Consider the following 17,714-nt stretch of genomic DNA (forward strand, 5'->3'; position numbering starts at 1 on the left):
AGCCCACACACGTGGAGCAGGTCAAACTGCATGTTTAAATTTCAGAACTTGCAGAGTGACTTCCACTGTGCTACAAACTCTTCTACCTCTGGGTGGGAGATGGCACAACGGTGTTGCACCAGCTAATGCTGACTGAAATGTTAAGTGCGGCTGACAGTTGGACGGTGGGATAGGATGCACTTCGGCCACCTCAGCAGAGGTATGTAGAGGCTGATGACTCTTTTTCCTCAGGCCTGAAGTGCTGGTGGTTCCTCAGGTTGGAGCAGAATGCCTGCACCTTTCTGTCCCCACGAAGAGGCCCTCCTAATCCCGGTAAACATCCACACACCTGCCAGGAATGCAGCAGTTTCCATCAGCAGGCATATGTCTGCTTTTGGATGAGTTGGATTTCTTCAGTGCCTGGCACGTTTACAATAATATTAGCTCGATACCCAGACACAGACTTTGCGAACAGAAAAACATTGTTTACTTGAAGAGTGCCAAGAAACAGCATTTTTTCATGCCCCAACAGCTCCTGATGTTTTCTATTTCTTTTTAAGTTATTACCTCAGGAAAAAAATTCCTAACCTCTTATTTGTCTTTTTGACTGATGCTCAGAACAGCTCTGACATTTGCACAGATCTACAGTAAGTCCAAATTCTCTTTCCTGGTCATTTACAGCTTATAATGGTTTACATATAACAGAAGTTATTTTTTTTTTCCCCTCGTATAAAATTCTTTATCACTCTTTTTTTCTCTGGTCAGTCTGTTTGAAAAGATCCTTCTGAAACCCTCAGTAATCTATCTGTCTTGAATAGTTTGTGCTCCACAATTGCAGGTGGAACTTGTTCATACAAGTAAGTACATTTCTCTTAGGTGAGGCAACTGATAACAAACCTATCCTTGCCTTTCCAGTTTCTTTAAAGCAAAGATTCACTTGTTATCTTCAGTGACTACCTTAAATATTGCCCTCTAAAAGTCTTTTTAAAGATAGCTATAACTGTGACTTCTTTCATGCATTAAATGATATAAATAGCCATAACTCATCTAACTAATCTTAGCCTCTGGAAGCCAGTGGAAATTTTTGTATCGATTAGAGTCAGCTTTGGGTCAAGCCCTACACAGTGTTTTCTGATCTCTTGCCCTACTTTTTCTCCATTTCTATTTCACATATATATCTAACTCTTTCAGTTGTTGCACATTTTTCTCTCTGTTGAAGAGAAATCCTGATAAGGAGGTCCCAGAGGTCTTTAGCTTGTCATCACATCTCTTCATAGGCTGAATGTGTGCAGAATGCTTGAGGAAGAAACAAAAGCTAAATATAGAATAATTTAAAGCCTACCCATTAAGGGCATGGCTACATGACACAAATGCAACCAGCTTAGGTACAGGGAGTGGTGTAGTCACGGAGCTAAGTATAACCGAAACAGAGGATGTGGCTCACAAGCCATCCCCTTGCACTCACATCCTGCCTCTTGGTACCAAAGCCTTGGAGGAAGATATAAAAGCTTATAATAGACAATTATATACTAACTGGCCCATAGGGTAACTCTCTTCCTGATAAAGCTCTTCAGCAGTCAGTTTATGGCCTGAAGCACATAACACTGCCACTTTTATCTAGTGTTATTGCAGGTGTGCTTTTTATTCACATACATTGGTAATACAATTGGTTGCCTAGGCTGGTCAAAATGATGGGAAATAATCTCATGCAATAGTGAGGTATTAAAACTAGCTTCAGCTGCCCCTGCAGATTTTAATGGAAGGTGATGACTTGGACTTTTAGTCCAGAAAGACAAAGCACTAATTCTACATTACTTAAGCCTATCTTATATGACAGTAATATCACTGCCCACCTTTTCCTTTCTGTGCTTTAAGTTACTTAATCTGTCAGTATGTTGTCTATTTATCTTGAAATAAAATCATCAGCTGATGAAGCAAAGATGAGAATATATACTGCTTGATTGGGCCAAATGTGATTTTTATAGAGAAGCAGAATGGATAGTGCAAAGGATGTACAAAGACCTACCCTTTACTTTTGCTAAAACACTGAGAGTCTTAAAACATGCGACTTAGCTACAGGTGATTTCTGACAGGTGATTGTCCTGTCTTGGAGAAGGGAACAGCAGTGTTGTATTGAAGGCACAGTCAGCAGACAACTGCTGCCTTATGTTCTGAGAGCTGCTAGTCCCTTTTCCCCAACACCCCAACCTCTCCAGAGATAACTGCATTTCTCCCTCTGGTGTCTTCTGTAATAAATATCCTTCTAAGACTGGATTTTTGGATTTTCCTCTGCCTTTTTAAAATTCTATCATGGTGTCCTGCAGAGCACCTTATTTGAAAGTACCAGTGCTCTCTAGGAAGTTAGCTAAGCTGCAGGCTGCCAGCAATCATGCTGGCACTGTGTGACATGGTGCAGGCCAGGACATCCCTGGTGTGGTGTCATTGCTGTCACCAGATCAAAACCATTGCTTCAGAAGTCATGTAGCTCAGACCAACCATTTCCCTTCTGAACCCTCCAGGCCACCAAAACATAAACCCAGCTTGCTTTTTCTCTTAATAAGGTATGTTAATTCTTGGGGGGATATAGTGTAACACAAACACAAAGCTCATCCTGGGCAGAGCAGAGATGCAAATGATGCCTTCTCCTTGTTTTGGGAAAACTCTGCAGGTTGTATGGAGGGGACACATAGTTAGAAATGACAGCCCCAGCTCTTGCAAGGTTTCGTGTGTCACCCTTGCTTCTCTCCTCTGCAGCAGCACAAGCTGACTGCAATTACTGGTGTAATTTACAAGGAACATTCCAGAGTAAACTCAGCTCAGTCCTGAAGAAAGGCAAATACCACTTGCACCTGGGCCCTTAAAGCACAAGTTTTTAGAAAATGAACAGCTTTCATTGCAGGTGCCATTGGTCCCTGTGCATTGGTCCAGGGAGTGATAACTGCCTTTACACATACAGGCAAAACAAAGGCAACTATAGTGAAATCTGAACAAATTCTCTTGGGGATAAACCAAAACAAATTTTGATCCCAAGAATTATTACCTGTAACTAACCAAAGGATAGCTGGCAGTTCAAGGGTCAAGGCAGCTTCAGACTCTATACGGTACAGTGGTTTTTTCCCTATCATTGTCTCACCCTGGCTAACTTGGAGGCCCAAAGATGACTTAAGGCCTAATGCTTCAAGGTGCTGAGTTGAACCAAGAGATGACACACGGGACACTGTATAACATCTTTTGTGCTGATGGATTAGGCGCAACTGGTCAAATTCTTGTTTTGAAAAGCTAGTTTCTGTATTCTGCTAAGAGCCTGAACAGTTAAAGTTATTAACTGGCTTCTGAATAAAATGCATTAGGAATAAATATGCTTTAGGATAAACCTATTAAATGGATAAAAATGCCATTACCAGGGGTGAAATATGATTGTGTGACCTTTTAAATAAATAAGCCTGCTATGCACCAAATTATGTCAGATAATAAGCTTTATACATGATAAAGTCATGCACTAGGTCTCAATCTTCAGGCATTCAATGAAATATCACTAGCCATAAAGGGCTCCTGAAATGTTACACTAAAGAAAATTGCTTCCAGCTACAAAAACTTAATGGTTAAAACAAATGGAGTTTCTCTCATAAAATCCTATGCAAGGCATTAGTAGCAAGAGTGAAAGCTTACTAGAAACAAACCTGAGGTATTCGAACTATTTTGCAAGTACACAATGCTTCTTAAAATAATTCAGATTCCAGATAAATCTGGAATAACTCTATTGAAAGCAGAAGGGTCTAATCCTGAAACACCAGTGTAAGATCCAAATTATGTTTATAGGGCCTTAGAAATACCTTGGTGGGATATCTCTGGATACAAACTTTGCTGTGTATCAAACTAACCTGCACTTGCAGTTTTGGCACTTGTACAAGCAGTAGAAATACTGACCTCTGTGGCTGTACCGAATCTTGGGTATCACTGTGTTATGCCTCAGCGACTTGCCCAGATTACTTCTGACACAATTATATTCCTATTAAGAGGCCATTCATATTTGATGTGATGGAAACAAAGCTGGATATTATCAAGCTCGTGAATAAAGACAGATGTTTATTTAGTCAGATTCAGCTACCAGCTTCACATGTGGCAAAACTGGCTCTCTCTACATTAAGTCAGAGTAAGAACTTTCTGCTTTAAACCATTAAAAACAAGAAGGAAGGAAGCCAATTCTCTCATTCCTTCTAGCGATCATGGGCAAACCAACAAAACCTCCTGGTGAGCCTCTTACAGTTTTAATAAAATCATCATGGTCACTTCATCTCTTGTTACGTGAACATCAGCAAATAAATGCAATTCCCAGCTGGGGTCTTGTGCTGGTTTTGGCTGGGGTAGAGTTAATTAGTCTCAAAACACAGTTCCAAGGACTGAAAATACTCTTGGAATTCCCTGACAAAATCAATTATCTTCTGCAAAAGTTGATATCAGACAGTAACAAAAAGGATCATTCCTGTTTCTTCTGGGGTTTTGGTTTTGGGGTTTGGTTTTGTTTGTTGGTTGTTTTTTTGTTGTTGTTGTTTTGTTTTGTTTTGTTTTGGGGTTTTTTTGGGTTGGTTGATTGGTTGGTTTATGTTCATTTTTGTTTCATGGAGGGTTTTTGTGTGGAGTTGTTTGTTATTTTTTTCCCTGAACTAGGACAACGTAGGCTAGAAATGATCTTCTTAACCTTCACCTACATACACTAGCAATTTTTACCAAAGCTCAATCCAGTACAATCTTTTCCAGGAGGGGTAAAGAGACATGGTGAAATTCAAGCACTCAGAATAAGCCAGCCTTGCTCCAGCTCCCAAAAAGATCACTCTCCAAACCTTAGCAAAGAAACAGGTATATTCTCCACATCTAGTTTTAGTGCCTCTGCTAAACAGATTGAGGTACACCATGCCAAGCACAACTTAAACAGGACCACTGCAAAGGAATGGGTGGCATTATGAGGCTAATAGTGAAATTTTATTATCTTTTCCTGAACAACTGCAGTACAATGCCTAGAAACAAATAATAGATCTGTTCCAGGCAGGAGCTCAGCTGCATCCTGAAGATGTCTCCAGGCACTTGCCATTTTGTTTTACTGCTCTTCCTCAAAACTGGTCAATTGTAAGCATCAGTCTTGCAGAGAAGACATGTTATCAGGGGTGAAGGACAACTACTTGTTATATAATCCTGCCAAATCCTTGATACAGCAGTTCTCAGCAAACAACCATCTTGCTGTGAGTCATCTGGAAAGTCTCTGGTTCAGTGAGCTTCCAGGAGCAGAGCATCAAAACAGGTTGTATTTCAACTTCCCATTTCAAATTACAGGAGGCACCCATGAGTCAAGGCAATAATTTTCTCTTTATCTACCTTCAGATGCCATCCTGCATAAGGATCCAGTCTGTGCACCTGCCAAACCAGAAGACCTGTGGGAGATCCCAGCCAGTACTGGATGTCACAGCTTGCAGCTGTCCAGGGTGCCTGCTGGCACGAGGGCAACCACAGCATGAGGAAATCCTTACCCTGCCCTTCAGAGAACTGGAGATGCTGCACGTGGTGTTGGACATGCTCTGTGCTCACCAGCCTTTCTCCAAACACCCGTTGCTGGTCCCTGTCAAAAGTGGACACCGTGCCCCTTAGACCTCTGGGCTGGCCCTGCACAACCATTTGCTCATCGGGAGGCCAGGAGCTGTCAAACGCCGTATCCCTGCTCTTGTCACCAGAGCCAGGGGCTTCATTAGCTCACACTTTTTTCTTTTTTTTATTTCCCTTTGAGGCAATGCCAAGTCTTAATCTGGTGCCAGGTCACAGATCCCAGCAGGACACATTACACTGGGTCTGTCTTTGAATTAGGAAGTCTCCCACCTCAGAGCTGGCCAGCTCAGGACCTACTGCTCCCCCACATCTGCTCCTCCCCACTGTGCTTGACAGACAGTCAGAATCAGCTCTTGTGACAACAGTGTTGACAACTCTGTGTTGGCACACAAAACTGAGCAGCTCATTTTTTACAAACCTAAACAACTACAACTTTGGCAACCTCACTCCTATTGAACAACAACAACAAGAAGAACCGAGTCAGCAGCAAGCAGTAGCCTGTTACACAGGGCTGTATATAAACCAGAAGAAATGAGATGGGTCAGCTTGCGTTGGCTGGTAGATGCTGAAAGAGTTGGTCTAGGATTACCACTTCAGGCTGGGCCAAAGTGGAGAAAGATGGAAGGTAGTTGCTTTCCTGGTACTCTGTCTCACTCCTCTGGGTAGGACAAAATTGCTTCAGCCTTTAATGCTATTACAAAGCGTTATTATAATATATATGTTATATATATTTAATATATATTATATATATTTTATATATATATTATATATATTACAAAGTTCTTATGAAAGTAACATACAATTCAATATTCAAACTGTAATGCAGTTAATATGATTTTAGGACAATTTGCAAAAACTGCAAAACCAATCAAGGTTCAGCTCTGTAGTTCATTTCCACACAGTCATAATTTGGCTAAAATAATTATTCACGCTTAAAACAAATATCTTCTTATTTTAAAATTATTTTTTCTTAAAATAGATTAAAATTTCAGAACGTTGCCAGAATGGCACCTACTAGAAGGTGAGATTGTTTGTTAGAAAGGGATTTTGAAGTTTTCGGTTCTAAACAGATGGGGCCATCACTAGAGAAAATAGAATTCATGTATGCCATATGTTTTACACAGTTTTATAATTCTCGTATTTTTTATTAAAGTAGCCAATGAAAATAATAACTATACTTGGGTTTTTCATTTAGCCTCAGGAGTCAGAACACTGATTCAGTTGTTCACAGTGGGTTGTTTTCCTTTCTTTTTTCCTTCTTGGCAATATAAATTATAAATCTAAGAATTGGGGTTTCAGTGCAACTTATAGTAATCAACTAATTTTCTGTTTCCCATTGATATGGTATAACTAATGCTTTAAAATTGCAGTTTGGGACAGCAATTACCTTCCCAGTACAAATCATTGGAGTTAACATGAAAAACTTAGTATCTTACTATCAGCTCATACAGGTTTTTAGTCTCTGCCTCTTAAGCATAGACAACCAGGCATCTATCAGAAATAAAACTACCTAAATTAAGTTTGGGGACTAGATTCTGCAGATTCAACAGAACCCATTGAATCAAGTATTTTCTATAAATCTATTTAAAAAAAAAAAATCAAGAATGTTCCTTTCACTTCCACCTTCTTCTGTATAAAAGATCTTAAGCAGATGTTCTCCATCAACACCCGTAACAGTAACTTGCAAAGTGAAAATTCAAAATTTTCTGTTTTGCTTAAAAAGTTTACTATGACTTTCTTTAACTGTGCATTGACAAAACCGCTTTCCAAATAGTCAAACATGAGAAAGCAACTTTATAAACCATCATTTTTTTATATGACTCTGAAAGAAATGAAAATGCAAAGCTCAAAACACATTATTTATAAAGGTTGCATAACTTGCTATCTAAACTCATCTCCTAATCATGAAACCCATGAGAGAGGCAGGTGGATTGTAACAGCAGATGAATTGAAGGGCCGTGATTGTCATACAAGGAAAGGGTTCAAATAATTGCTTGTTAGTCACAGAAAAACAATGCTGGAAGAAAACTGTATGAATAAATGAATGAGTGAACACTGGACTAATGAGCTACTTCCTCTGCTTGGCGTATGAGCTCTCTGGGGATGACGACTCATTTAGTTACACGTGTGAACACGATGCAGAGTTAACAAGGTCTTGGTTTCTGCCTGCTGCTCTGACTACTGACACACAGTCTGCTGATGAGGCCTGGGAGATGGCATTGGATGCAGTGTCTTTCACAGCACCAAATGGGAACCATCCTCCTGCTCTGGGTCTGGTGCAGTGCAGCTGCTATCTGGGTTGGGGTAGCAGATTGACTCCAGAGACAGAGGCATGTGGAACTAGTTCTGTGCTGAGGACCTTTCGGTGCCGCCAGGTTTATACTGTGGGGACTGCACCACACAGACCTGGCTGGTGAACCCTGCATGACGCTGGCCATCTGTAGCCTCCTCTACAGCACCAGGTAGCACCAGAGTGCTAGCAAGTCCCACTGAAAGCCACTTTACTTGTCCTCTTCTTTGTTCTCCAACTTTTCTTTCCCTAGCCCCCTTTCAATGTGCCTCTCTATTCTTGTGTTTCCAAGGGAACTCCTCAGCTTGCACATGGACAGCCAGCTTGGGTTCAGAGGTATTCCACTGCTCTTTGCAAGAAGATAGACTGCAAAACCCCTAAGGAGTCAGCCAGGGCCCAGAGTATTAACTAGCAAGTGTTCTTCTAAAGCCTGACACCAGGAAGGCAATGCAAGGAGCAGGCTTGGAAGGAGGCTACCTGCCACCTGAGAGAGCAATCTCAGCCAGCATTGATCTTATCAGAGCCAGGCTTAATTTAATCACTCATCTGCTCCCACTGAGCTCCCTGATCTTCAGGATACCCAGGTCTCCATTTCCCTGAATGATGGAGAGATGACAGTATTCAATGAGATTAAATATCATCTTCATTACATAAGAGCCTTTAATTATATCATTGAACATCATTTGATACTGAAGAAAAGCATGCTCTCTTAAATTTCAGGCAGTGACAAGGGGCCCAGAAGAACTGGGTTCCAGCCCTGACTTTGCCAGGGGCCTTTTCCGGCACACTAGGTAAGAGCAGGATAGCCACTGAATTAAAGATTGTGTAAGCAGTGCAGCTCAGACACTTCCTAACTGTAGGGAATGAGACTTTGCAACCTAAACACTCTCTGTATAATTATTAAATTGAAGCTGATTCAGAACCTTGACACATGAACGACCCTCAAGCTCTCCATCCTTTCATACAGCTTTACATTTCAAGCAATTACTTAAAAAGCATTGGATCAAAAAGCTGGTGCTTGCTCAAAGCCTCAGAAAAGAGTGTTCAACTGAAATCCAAATTGCTTTTTTTCTGGCTGATGCTGTGTTTCCATCACTCTTGGTATTTTGGCTTGATACTCTCAGAACTAGACCTCTGTGTGCTGCAAAAAAGATGTTCAGGGCAAAAATTACAATGTTTTTCCCATCTTGGAGAGTGAGTAGATAATAGAGTAGGAATCAGGCTCTATTTTTAGAGTCTAGCTTTTTAATTCATTAGCTGTCTGGAAGTCTTCACAGGCAGTCACTTTTCTCTATTGGGTCAAGGCTGGTGAACAACTGCTGCATTACAAGGACAGAGATAAGTGAGAAAGTAGAGCTATAACTCTTCTCCATCACTAATTACTTCATTCTAAGACCCACACAAAATCACCAGCAAAATCCCATGACCTTCTGCTGCAAGGAAGGAGCCAACTGCCTCCCTCCATCAGCATCTGTGCCTTCTGCAGGCAGCAGGCCCATGTCCCTCGCCCAGCAGCACACAGCTGCCTCGCAGAGACAATGCAAGGAAACAATTACACTCCCTGTTGATTAGTGAGTCCCTACTTTTCAACATAGCTAGTGTTGCCAAGTAATGAGCACTTCTTTTAGCTATGTGGAAGGGAGTTTACTACTTGCTTATTTAAAGAACACACTAAATCACACAATGTTTTACATTGTGTACATTTTTTTACACATTCCACTCTTCAGGAGGACAGAAATAGTGCCCTTGCCTGGCCCTCACCTTGCACCAAAAACTAAGTGATTAGCTAATCTGGGCGGCTGACACAAAAGCAAAATCTAGCCTAATAAAAGCTTACAGCCAACTATTTTCAACAGCACTTAATACGGGGCTGGTACTGTACAGCCCCATTTCTCTGCAGTTTAACTGTGGTATTAATTTTGTCTTGCCTAGAAAACAGACAGCTCTTTTAATTACATCCAAAACATGCCTGTTCAGACTGAGAAATAATCAGTGCTGCAAGCAGAGCCAAGTAGATGGCTTGGAAACAGATTATTGGATTCCTCCATGTCTTAATAGATATCACTAGTAAAATTCCTGATGTTTCCTCCTCCCTTCCTCCGCCCTCCTTCAGCTATAGCTTAGTGTCCCTGTTTCAGGCAGACCCTTGGTGGGGTCAACTCAAGTTACAGCCTCTCACTAGGACTCCTGTCTCAGAGGACTGCTTTCCACCACAATCTTATGAAACACAGACTACTTGCAATTTGTTGAACTTGCATGACAGGTTCAAAAATCAAGTAGGAAAGGCAGAGATCACATAACCTCTCTCTAACTCGGATTTCCCAAGCCAACAACCCACCTCCCCCCAGAAGTTTTTCCTCAATGTTTTGCCTTTTTTAAATACATATTTTAGTAAAAGATAATTAGCCTTTCTGCTCCACGTGAATACTGCAATGTCCCTTCAAACCCAAAGCGCTGTTTAACAGAGCATAAGACACTTCCAGCGTGAAAAGACGCTAAGGCAATCTGACTTCTCAAATACCTGGAATGAGCCATCCATACTCAGAGCATCCCTTGAAGTCACTACTATCTGTTTCAAATTCCTTCGCTAGTCTGACAGATACCATGCCCTCTTAGGTACACTTTCATTAGCAGTTTTCAATGAACTTTGAAGGGGATGGTATTTCTCCCCTTATTTTAAAGTTCAAGTCTCACTGAACTACCATATGCTGTAAGTTTTGAAAGCTGGCAAAAGATGCAGCATTAGTGCTGACTGCCCTGTCACCTGCTATTACCTTCCCCCATCAGTGAATGGCAAGGGTCCCAAACAGTTTATCAACACCCAATACAGCACCACCAGTCTTGAAGCTGTTGCTTTATTAAAAAAAAAAATAATCATAGAACGGTTTGGGTTGGAAGGGACCTTAAAGGGCAGAGACACCTTCCAATAGACAAGGCTGATCAAATAGACAACAGAAGTCCCAAAGGAATGGACATGCTGGCTATACTGGCACCACCTTAAGCCCTAAACACACAAAACAGAAAGATCAGCCCCCTCTCTGCAATAACCCCTCCATGCTCAGGAGGAGACCTCATTCACTGAACGTGCTCTGAGGAACTTCCTCTACCTGTCCAACACCATCACAGGAGCTGCTCTCAAGAAAACTAGAGCTTCTTCACAGGAAAAGTAAAAAAGACCTCCCTTCCCTAGAGCAGACAGCACTTTTTAACAGAAGATTCCTTTTGAATTTTTTCTTGTTTGGGCCAAACAAACACATCATGAAAGAATTGTTGCCTTGAGCTGTTCTCCCTGGCTCGAAGAACACACTGCCAAAACATCTCTTCTTCAGGCTACCACCCTCCTGTAAGAACTGGAAGTAGTAAGTGAATTTTCTCAATTGAAGGGATAATCTTGACACATTTCAGCCCAGCATAAAAAAAAAAAATCATTCCACATCTCAAGTTGAAGTTCCAGGAAGACACAGCTGATTTTTGGGCCTTCTATTGACCTTTTTGCCCATCACTACCCAATGGATGTGGTACAGAATCTGTGGAAGCTAGGACAGCCATCCATCCAATTTACCAGGAACTGCAATTATTCTCTCAGTGTTTCTATGCAAGATGACTTCATGCTGAAAGGTCACACTGTAATTTCACAAAAAGTAGCCCAAAATAAATTAATTTATGATCACAAATGCCATCCAAATGTGGTTATTTTTACCACTGCAGAGTAAATCAGAATGCAGCTCTCTTAACACCAGAGACGTTCTCTGTTCTGGTATCAAAAGGCAGATCTAAGAAATACTGTCTCCACTGCAAAAGAAACCGGTTGGAATCTTGACATATTAAGCAATACCTAGTTTACAGTCAGTATTTTATTCAGCCTAAAACTTTATCGCTCTTTGTGATGTGTCTACACTTACAATACTGTGGATGGACCAAGCTTTACCTTTCTGTTCTGGGCTTAAGTTGATTTATACAATGTTTGTAGCTAAGAGAGGCCCAAGAGCTGGTTTGATACCGAAGACATACAAAAAAACAAAACTGGAAAAATAAAATTGTCATGAGTATTTAATCGCCTATAAAAAATAAACAAGCACTTTCAGTTTATATCTCATTGCACAGGATCAAAGCTGGCCTTCAGTCTAAGCACAGGACAGAGAAGACTCCAACCCTTACCAAAAGCGAAACCCGTCACAGAACTCTAAACTTGCGGCCTACAAACTTCACAAGGATCAAATTACGTTTTCAAAAGCCTGTCAAACTACGGAAACAACGGAGCTCCCGGAGAATTCTACACTTGTGCACATACACCAAGAAGCAGCAGAAGCACTTGTGGAATTTAAGAACCCGCATCAGCTTTATTAGATGGTCACGTTTACAAGGATTAGCGGTAGCGGTGCAGCTGCAGGGTATTGCGCCTTCTCCAGGCGGCACGACGGGAGCCACCAATGGTGTGGTGGAACTTGTGGCCCTTGCCAAGGCCACGACTCTTCCGCCCGGCCGACGTCAGCCCACGCATCTCCCTGTGCTTGTGGACGGGCTTGGTGATCCATTGGGTATCGGGGTTGCGCCTGATGGTCTTATGGAAGGGATCGATCAGAATCACTTCAAAAAACTTGTAAGTGGAATCTTCACCAACCCAATACGAGTTCAAGACTCTCAGAGCCCCACAGTGACGGCCAGCACGTTCCTAGGGGAAAAAATAAATGCAAAGGCCTGTAAAACCAGGGATGCAGGGCACTCTTCATGCAGAAAGATACAACTTAACTCAAATGTGAAATTTCAACTTTCCCCCAGAGACCCTCTTTTCCTGAAAGAACTCCTCCCCTTTCAGTTGCAAAGGTGCAAGAAAAGTAACAGCTGAAAGGAATGTTGTGTTTAAAAAAAAAAGACTGTCTGGATTCTGACATGAATCAGGTTCTAAAGAATACAAGCAGTAAGGTGCTTGGCTGACAAAAGAAAGAACTCTTTTTACATGGAAGCACCAACCAGTAAATACAGCATTAAAAGTAACTTTAATATGAAAAGAGGAGCACGAGCTGCACTTGGGGCCATAGAACAGTCTTTTGTGGGAAGTTACGAAAGCCTGATTGATTTGCACATCCAAAGCTACAGGGGAGAAAATCATTTCTGCAGAGAGTAAGACTGTACTGATAGGAGAAAAGGAATAGCTGATGTAAAAAATTTTTGTACCACTGCTGGCATATTAGTGCTTGCTATTCCTATCATCACTTGTGGTTGGAAAGACGCAGTCTTAGATTAAAAAACAAAACAAAGCCGAAAATAACAATTATGCAATTCCATCTGCCTGTCCTGTCAAGGATGTTCCTTATTTAAAACACTGTGTGTTTAATTGTAGGACTTTATCATCACCATGGGAAAGTATAAACCAATGGAATACACTCATCTTCTTCCCCAGTGTGATCCCAATCTATTTCTACAGGCTCCCATTAACAGTACTTGACTATCTTCTGCACACGTAATAACATTTTTTCAAGTCCTTGTTTTATTCTAGAATAAGAGCAACATCTATACGAAACACTGAAACACCAACCACCCTCAACCAGCTTCTGTGCAGGGATGGGAGCTCCAATTGAGGCTTTGTATTTCTGTAATCTGAAAAATTTAAGTCTTCCAGGAGAGAGTATGTCAGATTCAGAAAATTTCAAGCTAAAACTGAGGGAAAATAACCTCTTCCATAGTTGTCATGTCAAGTGAGCATGTGATTAGCCATCTGGGAATAGCATATATGAAGAGAATGCCGTGAGTACTGATAATACAGAATTGCATTTTTAACTTAAACTCATCATGTGTTTCTTTTAAATAAGTATTTTTTTTTCCTTGAAAAAAAAATCCCACCATACTCAACTTGATGACATCCCTTAGGAATACTTCTGTAACCTTGAGAACAGAAAAGTCTTCTGCTTCAAGACAGAAAGGCAACAAGCAGTCCCCCTTCTTTCACAATGTCTCTTTTTGAGTGCAGACTCGTATTAATTCTAACCCACTGAAAAAGTTTTTTTGTAAAGGTGACAACCACATCTTTTCCACACTACTACTGTAAACACAACATCTCACCTACAAATAACTTTAGCACCAATCTGTGTGCTAGTGAGGTACCCAAGTTTTTATAAAGAACCAGATGGTCTCTGGCAGCTGCTTTCAGATCCTACCATACAGCCAAGTACACCAGGCACCACTCCTACTACACAAACAGGTGCTACAGACTTTAAGACAGGAACTCACCTCTACTTTGTGAAAGGACCATCACCTACAGCTGGCAATACATACAGCACGGCAGGGAACAGAGGTGGGATTTACCGACAAGTCAGACAGCGTATCTGAATTCTTATTTCCCATGCCTAACTCTTTTATTTTATTGTGGCTTGTACTACTTACCTATTTTTTTATTACAAATACTGTGGCACATTTTGGAAGTATACACTACAAACTTCAAGAAACCACCTAAGTGGTTCCCCAAGACCCCATCTGTAAAGCCTGAACAGTTTTTTTGTTGCCACAACAGAGCTTTTCAAGACATTCTGGTGCTTTCCTGCCACCAAAATTAAAGATCTTTTACCCAACATATTAACCAAACAGCTGATTTGGGGGGTTTTTTGTCTGTGTGTATTTTCAGCTTTTACAGACTAAGACCTTGCTACCCAAATTTGTGAGCAGTAACCAAAATACTCACCTCTGCAACAGACTGAAGGCTCCGGGCAAACTTGAGCTGATTAACACCGTGGTGCACAGGTTTGCCATAGGTGGCACCTTTCGGGACTGGGCGCTTGCGGCCACCACGGCGGACACGGACACGGTAGATCACGTAACCTGAAAGAAACGGCGACTTAGGAACTAGGAGAATTCTAGTAGCAATTTTAATGCCCCTACTGCATTTCCAACCCCCAAAAATTTACAGGAAATGCTGCAAGATTAAAGTCATTATAATAATCTTCACCAAAATTTACAGCTGGAGGTGGACAGCACAAGATGTTTTCGTTAGTTTCATCACAACAGAGTAAAGGAAGTGATATCCTCTCACAACTAGTTTTTGGTTCCAAACCAGAGGTTATGGCACCTTTTCACTATTCAGTCTCAAACAGACTAAGAACAGCTACAGCTACGTTGTAACGTGATTCCAAAATGTAAAAAATTTAAAAAAAAAAAGAAAAAAAACACCTCAGAACACCCAACAAAGCCACCACTCAACTCTAAACTCTCATACTCTAATAGCAGCATTCATAAAGTACTAAAGCATAAGCCATCCAGAAAACCTACTGAAATCTAATCACTGAAAAACGACCAAATTAGATGAGCAGTGACAGAAGTGTAGTCTTAGCTTTTTATTTTCCTAGTGAATAAACATACTGGTTTTTGTAATGGGATTTGCTCAAGTTACACATAGATGGCCATTTTCTCCACTTCCTTCTCTAAGCAATAACTGTTTTCCAATAACAGTACAAACTCCATCATCTTGCTTACTCAAGTGCATGCAGCTGTAATAACAGTCATGGAATCACAGAATGGCCCAGGTTGGAAGGTACTTGAAAGATCATCTAGTTCCAACCCCCCTGACATGGAGAGGGACACTTTCCACTAGAGTAGTTTGCTCAGAGCTCCATCGAACGTGGCCTTGAACACTTCCAGGGATGGTGTAAACTGTTCCAGTGTCTCACCACCATCACAGTATAGAATTTCTTCTCCAACATCTAAGCTAAACCTGCTCTCTTTCAATTTGAAGCCATTCCCCCTTGTCCCATCACTACATGCTCTTGTACAAGTCCCTCTCCAGCTCCCTTGTAGCTCCTTATAGGTACTGGAAGGCCACAATTAAGTCACCCTGAAAAAAGTCAAAGTAACGCATGACAATGCTTGCTTGGGCAGAGAAAGGACACCCCTCAAACCCAAGATATTAACAGCACTGCTCAACTCTGCAGTACTAACAGTGCACAAGAACTGGGGCCAAAGCCCACTTGATCTTCATCTGCCAAAGCAGTCATAGAAGGTGCAGATGGAAAATTAAGTGGAGCTAAGGTTTTAGGTTGTGGATGTTGCTACCAACTGAACACGTTTATGATACTCAGCTGATTTCATGTTGGACACTTCAGTTCACTGGGGGATGCTTGAGTTTCAGATTGTTATCCTGCTGTCACTTAAAGAAGCTGATGAAAGACCAGGTCACTGCATATTCACCTCTCCATGCCATTACCTTGCTTGGCCTTGTACCCCAGCCGGCGGGCTTTGTCCGGGCGGGTGGGGCGCGGTGCCCGGTGCAGGGCCGACAGCTGCCGGTACTGCCAGCAGCGCACACGCAGCAGGAACCGCATCACGTCCGACTGCTTCTTCCTCCATAGCTCCTGGATGTACTTGTAGGCACCCATGTCTGTCTACCTGCTGAACGGAGAGGCCGGTGAAAACAACGCACCAAAACCCGATCCCAAATTTGAGCGCCTTCCAACACCGACACTGCATAAAACCACACAGGGAACACCACTGGGAGACAGGGGGCTCACAAGCTCCTCTGTACCACTGACACAACTGGAAACACGGATCACACTTGGCAACCCCCTGCAGGACACGCAGCAGTCACCATTCCTGGCAACTTTTCTTCTTTTCATATGTTCTGAGGTGTTAAAAACTCCTCCACTGAGAAAGTTTCCGATGTGTTATGTCTGATACTACCAAAAATAACAGTTAACACCTGAAACAAGTTGTAAATGTCAATCTACACAGAACCAGGGGAGGGCAAGTAGTGTAGTCTTTATTCTTAGCACTTACTTTAGTAAGGTTTTACTGGCAACTGAAAGCTTAACAGTTGCCTAAGAAATGGAAAGAACTGCATTAGGACTTCTGTTCCCTCAATGCTACTCACACTGTGCCTCCCACATCTCAGGAGAGACAAGGCCTTTCTCCACATCTACTGAAACTGGGCTTTAAGCAAAGTGAGGTGTACTGCTTGGGTCACACATGGAGCAAAAACTCAAGTGCCATAGCTCAGCGTCCCGCTGATGGTGACATCTGAGCCTGTGCTCTGCTCCACAGATGCCTTGTGTTTTCTTTTAAATTAATTTCATTGAATTATTTCTGCTAAGTACCATCAGGGTCAATTTGTATTGACTTCAGCAGAGCAAGGACTCAACGCAATGTTCCTACTTTGCCTTTAAGAAAATAACGATTATTACAAACCCCCTTTTCTGAGTCGAACATTACTGCTACTTTCCTAGAAACCTGAGGTCTCACATGCCTGCAGCAACCAGCACGTGCACCCGCACTCCATCAAACCCCTACCCAACTCACCATCTGGAACACGTCGCCCATTCTATTTACATTATAAGAAAAAAAAAATCCAAATCCAGCTCGTGTGTGATTTGGATACCCCTCTTGTTTAAAGCTGCCCAGCTACGGCTCATCCCTTCCCATCCCCTGAGGCTCGCCGTCTTCCCTGCATTATGGCACAGAACACCACGAAAGAATCGCAAACCCGGAGCCAAAGCGGGGCCTGAGGTCTGTCAGTGACCTGCAGCCGCTACGTCGCGCCAGTGCCCCCCTGTGTACCCCCCCGGGTATCCCCAGCCACTCCTCCTCCCCTTCCCGCCCCGCCGAGGCGCAGTCCCCCGGCCCTCCCCCACCGGCCTCCCAGGGCGCCCGCGCCGCGGGAGCAGCCCCGTGCCGCCCGGGTCTGGACAGATGTGCGGCGGGATCCGGGGATGGGCGCGGATGGAGGGAAAGGCCGCGCGCGGACAATCCCTCACCTGATGGCGCCCGGCACCGGAAGGGAAGAGGCCCCCTTCCCACAAACCCTAGCGGTAGCGCCGCGCTTCCGGCGGCTGCCGCGGCGCCTCATGGGTAATGCAGTCCCGGCAGAGGA

At 42.6% G+C, this 17,714-nt stretch overlaps 1 protein-coding gene and 1 long non-coding RNA gene across 3 annotated transcripts; both read right to left on the reverse strand.

Annotated features, from left to right (window-relative positions):
- Positions 1–4,949: 4,949 nt before the first annotated feature.
- On the reverse strand, positions 4,950–5,958 carry LOC116780441. The gene is made up of 3 exons (XR_004354479.1): positions 5,845–5,958; positions 5,502–5,590; positions 4,950–5,405 (listed from the first exon to the last, which is right to left on the reverse strand). It is a non-coding gene; the product is annotated as an uncharacterized LOC116780441 (long non-coding RNA).
- Positions 5,959–11,896: 5,938 nt separating this feature from the next.
- RPL15 (ribosomal protein L15) lies at positions 11,897–17,699 on the reverse strand. 2 transcript variants are annotated; one of them, XM_032675440.1, is made up of 4 exons: positions 17,599–17,699; positions 16,056–16,237; positions 14,541–14,677; positions 11,897–12,536 (listed from the first exon to the last, which is right to left on the reverse strand). In XM_032675440.1, the coding sequence occupies exons 2-4, from the start codon at positions 16,225–16,227 to the stop codon at positions 12,231–12,233; spliced, it is 615 nt and encodes a 204-aa protein (XP_032531331.1). In that variant the 5' UTR covers positions 16,228–16,237; positions 17,599–17,699; the 3' UTR covers positions 11,897–12,230. The 2 variants fall into 2 exon arrangements, with proteins under 2 accessions (XP_032531331.1, XP_032531326.1); XM_032675435.1 differs by having other exon boundaries at positions 16,056–16,240; positions 17,599–17,688.
- Between the last annotated feature and the right edge of the window lie 15 nt (positions 17,700–17,714).

The sequence above is a fragment of the Chiroxiphia lanceolata genome, chromosome 1, assembly GCF_009829145.1.
Source record: "Chiroxiphia lanceolata isolate bChiLan1 chromosome 1, bChiLan1.pri, whole genome shotgun sequence".
Classification (NCBI taxonomy): Eukaryota; Metazoa; Chordata; class Aves; order Passeriformes; family Pipridae; genus Chiroxiphia; species Chiroxiphia lanceolata.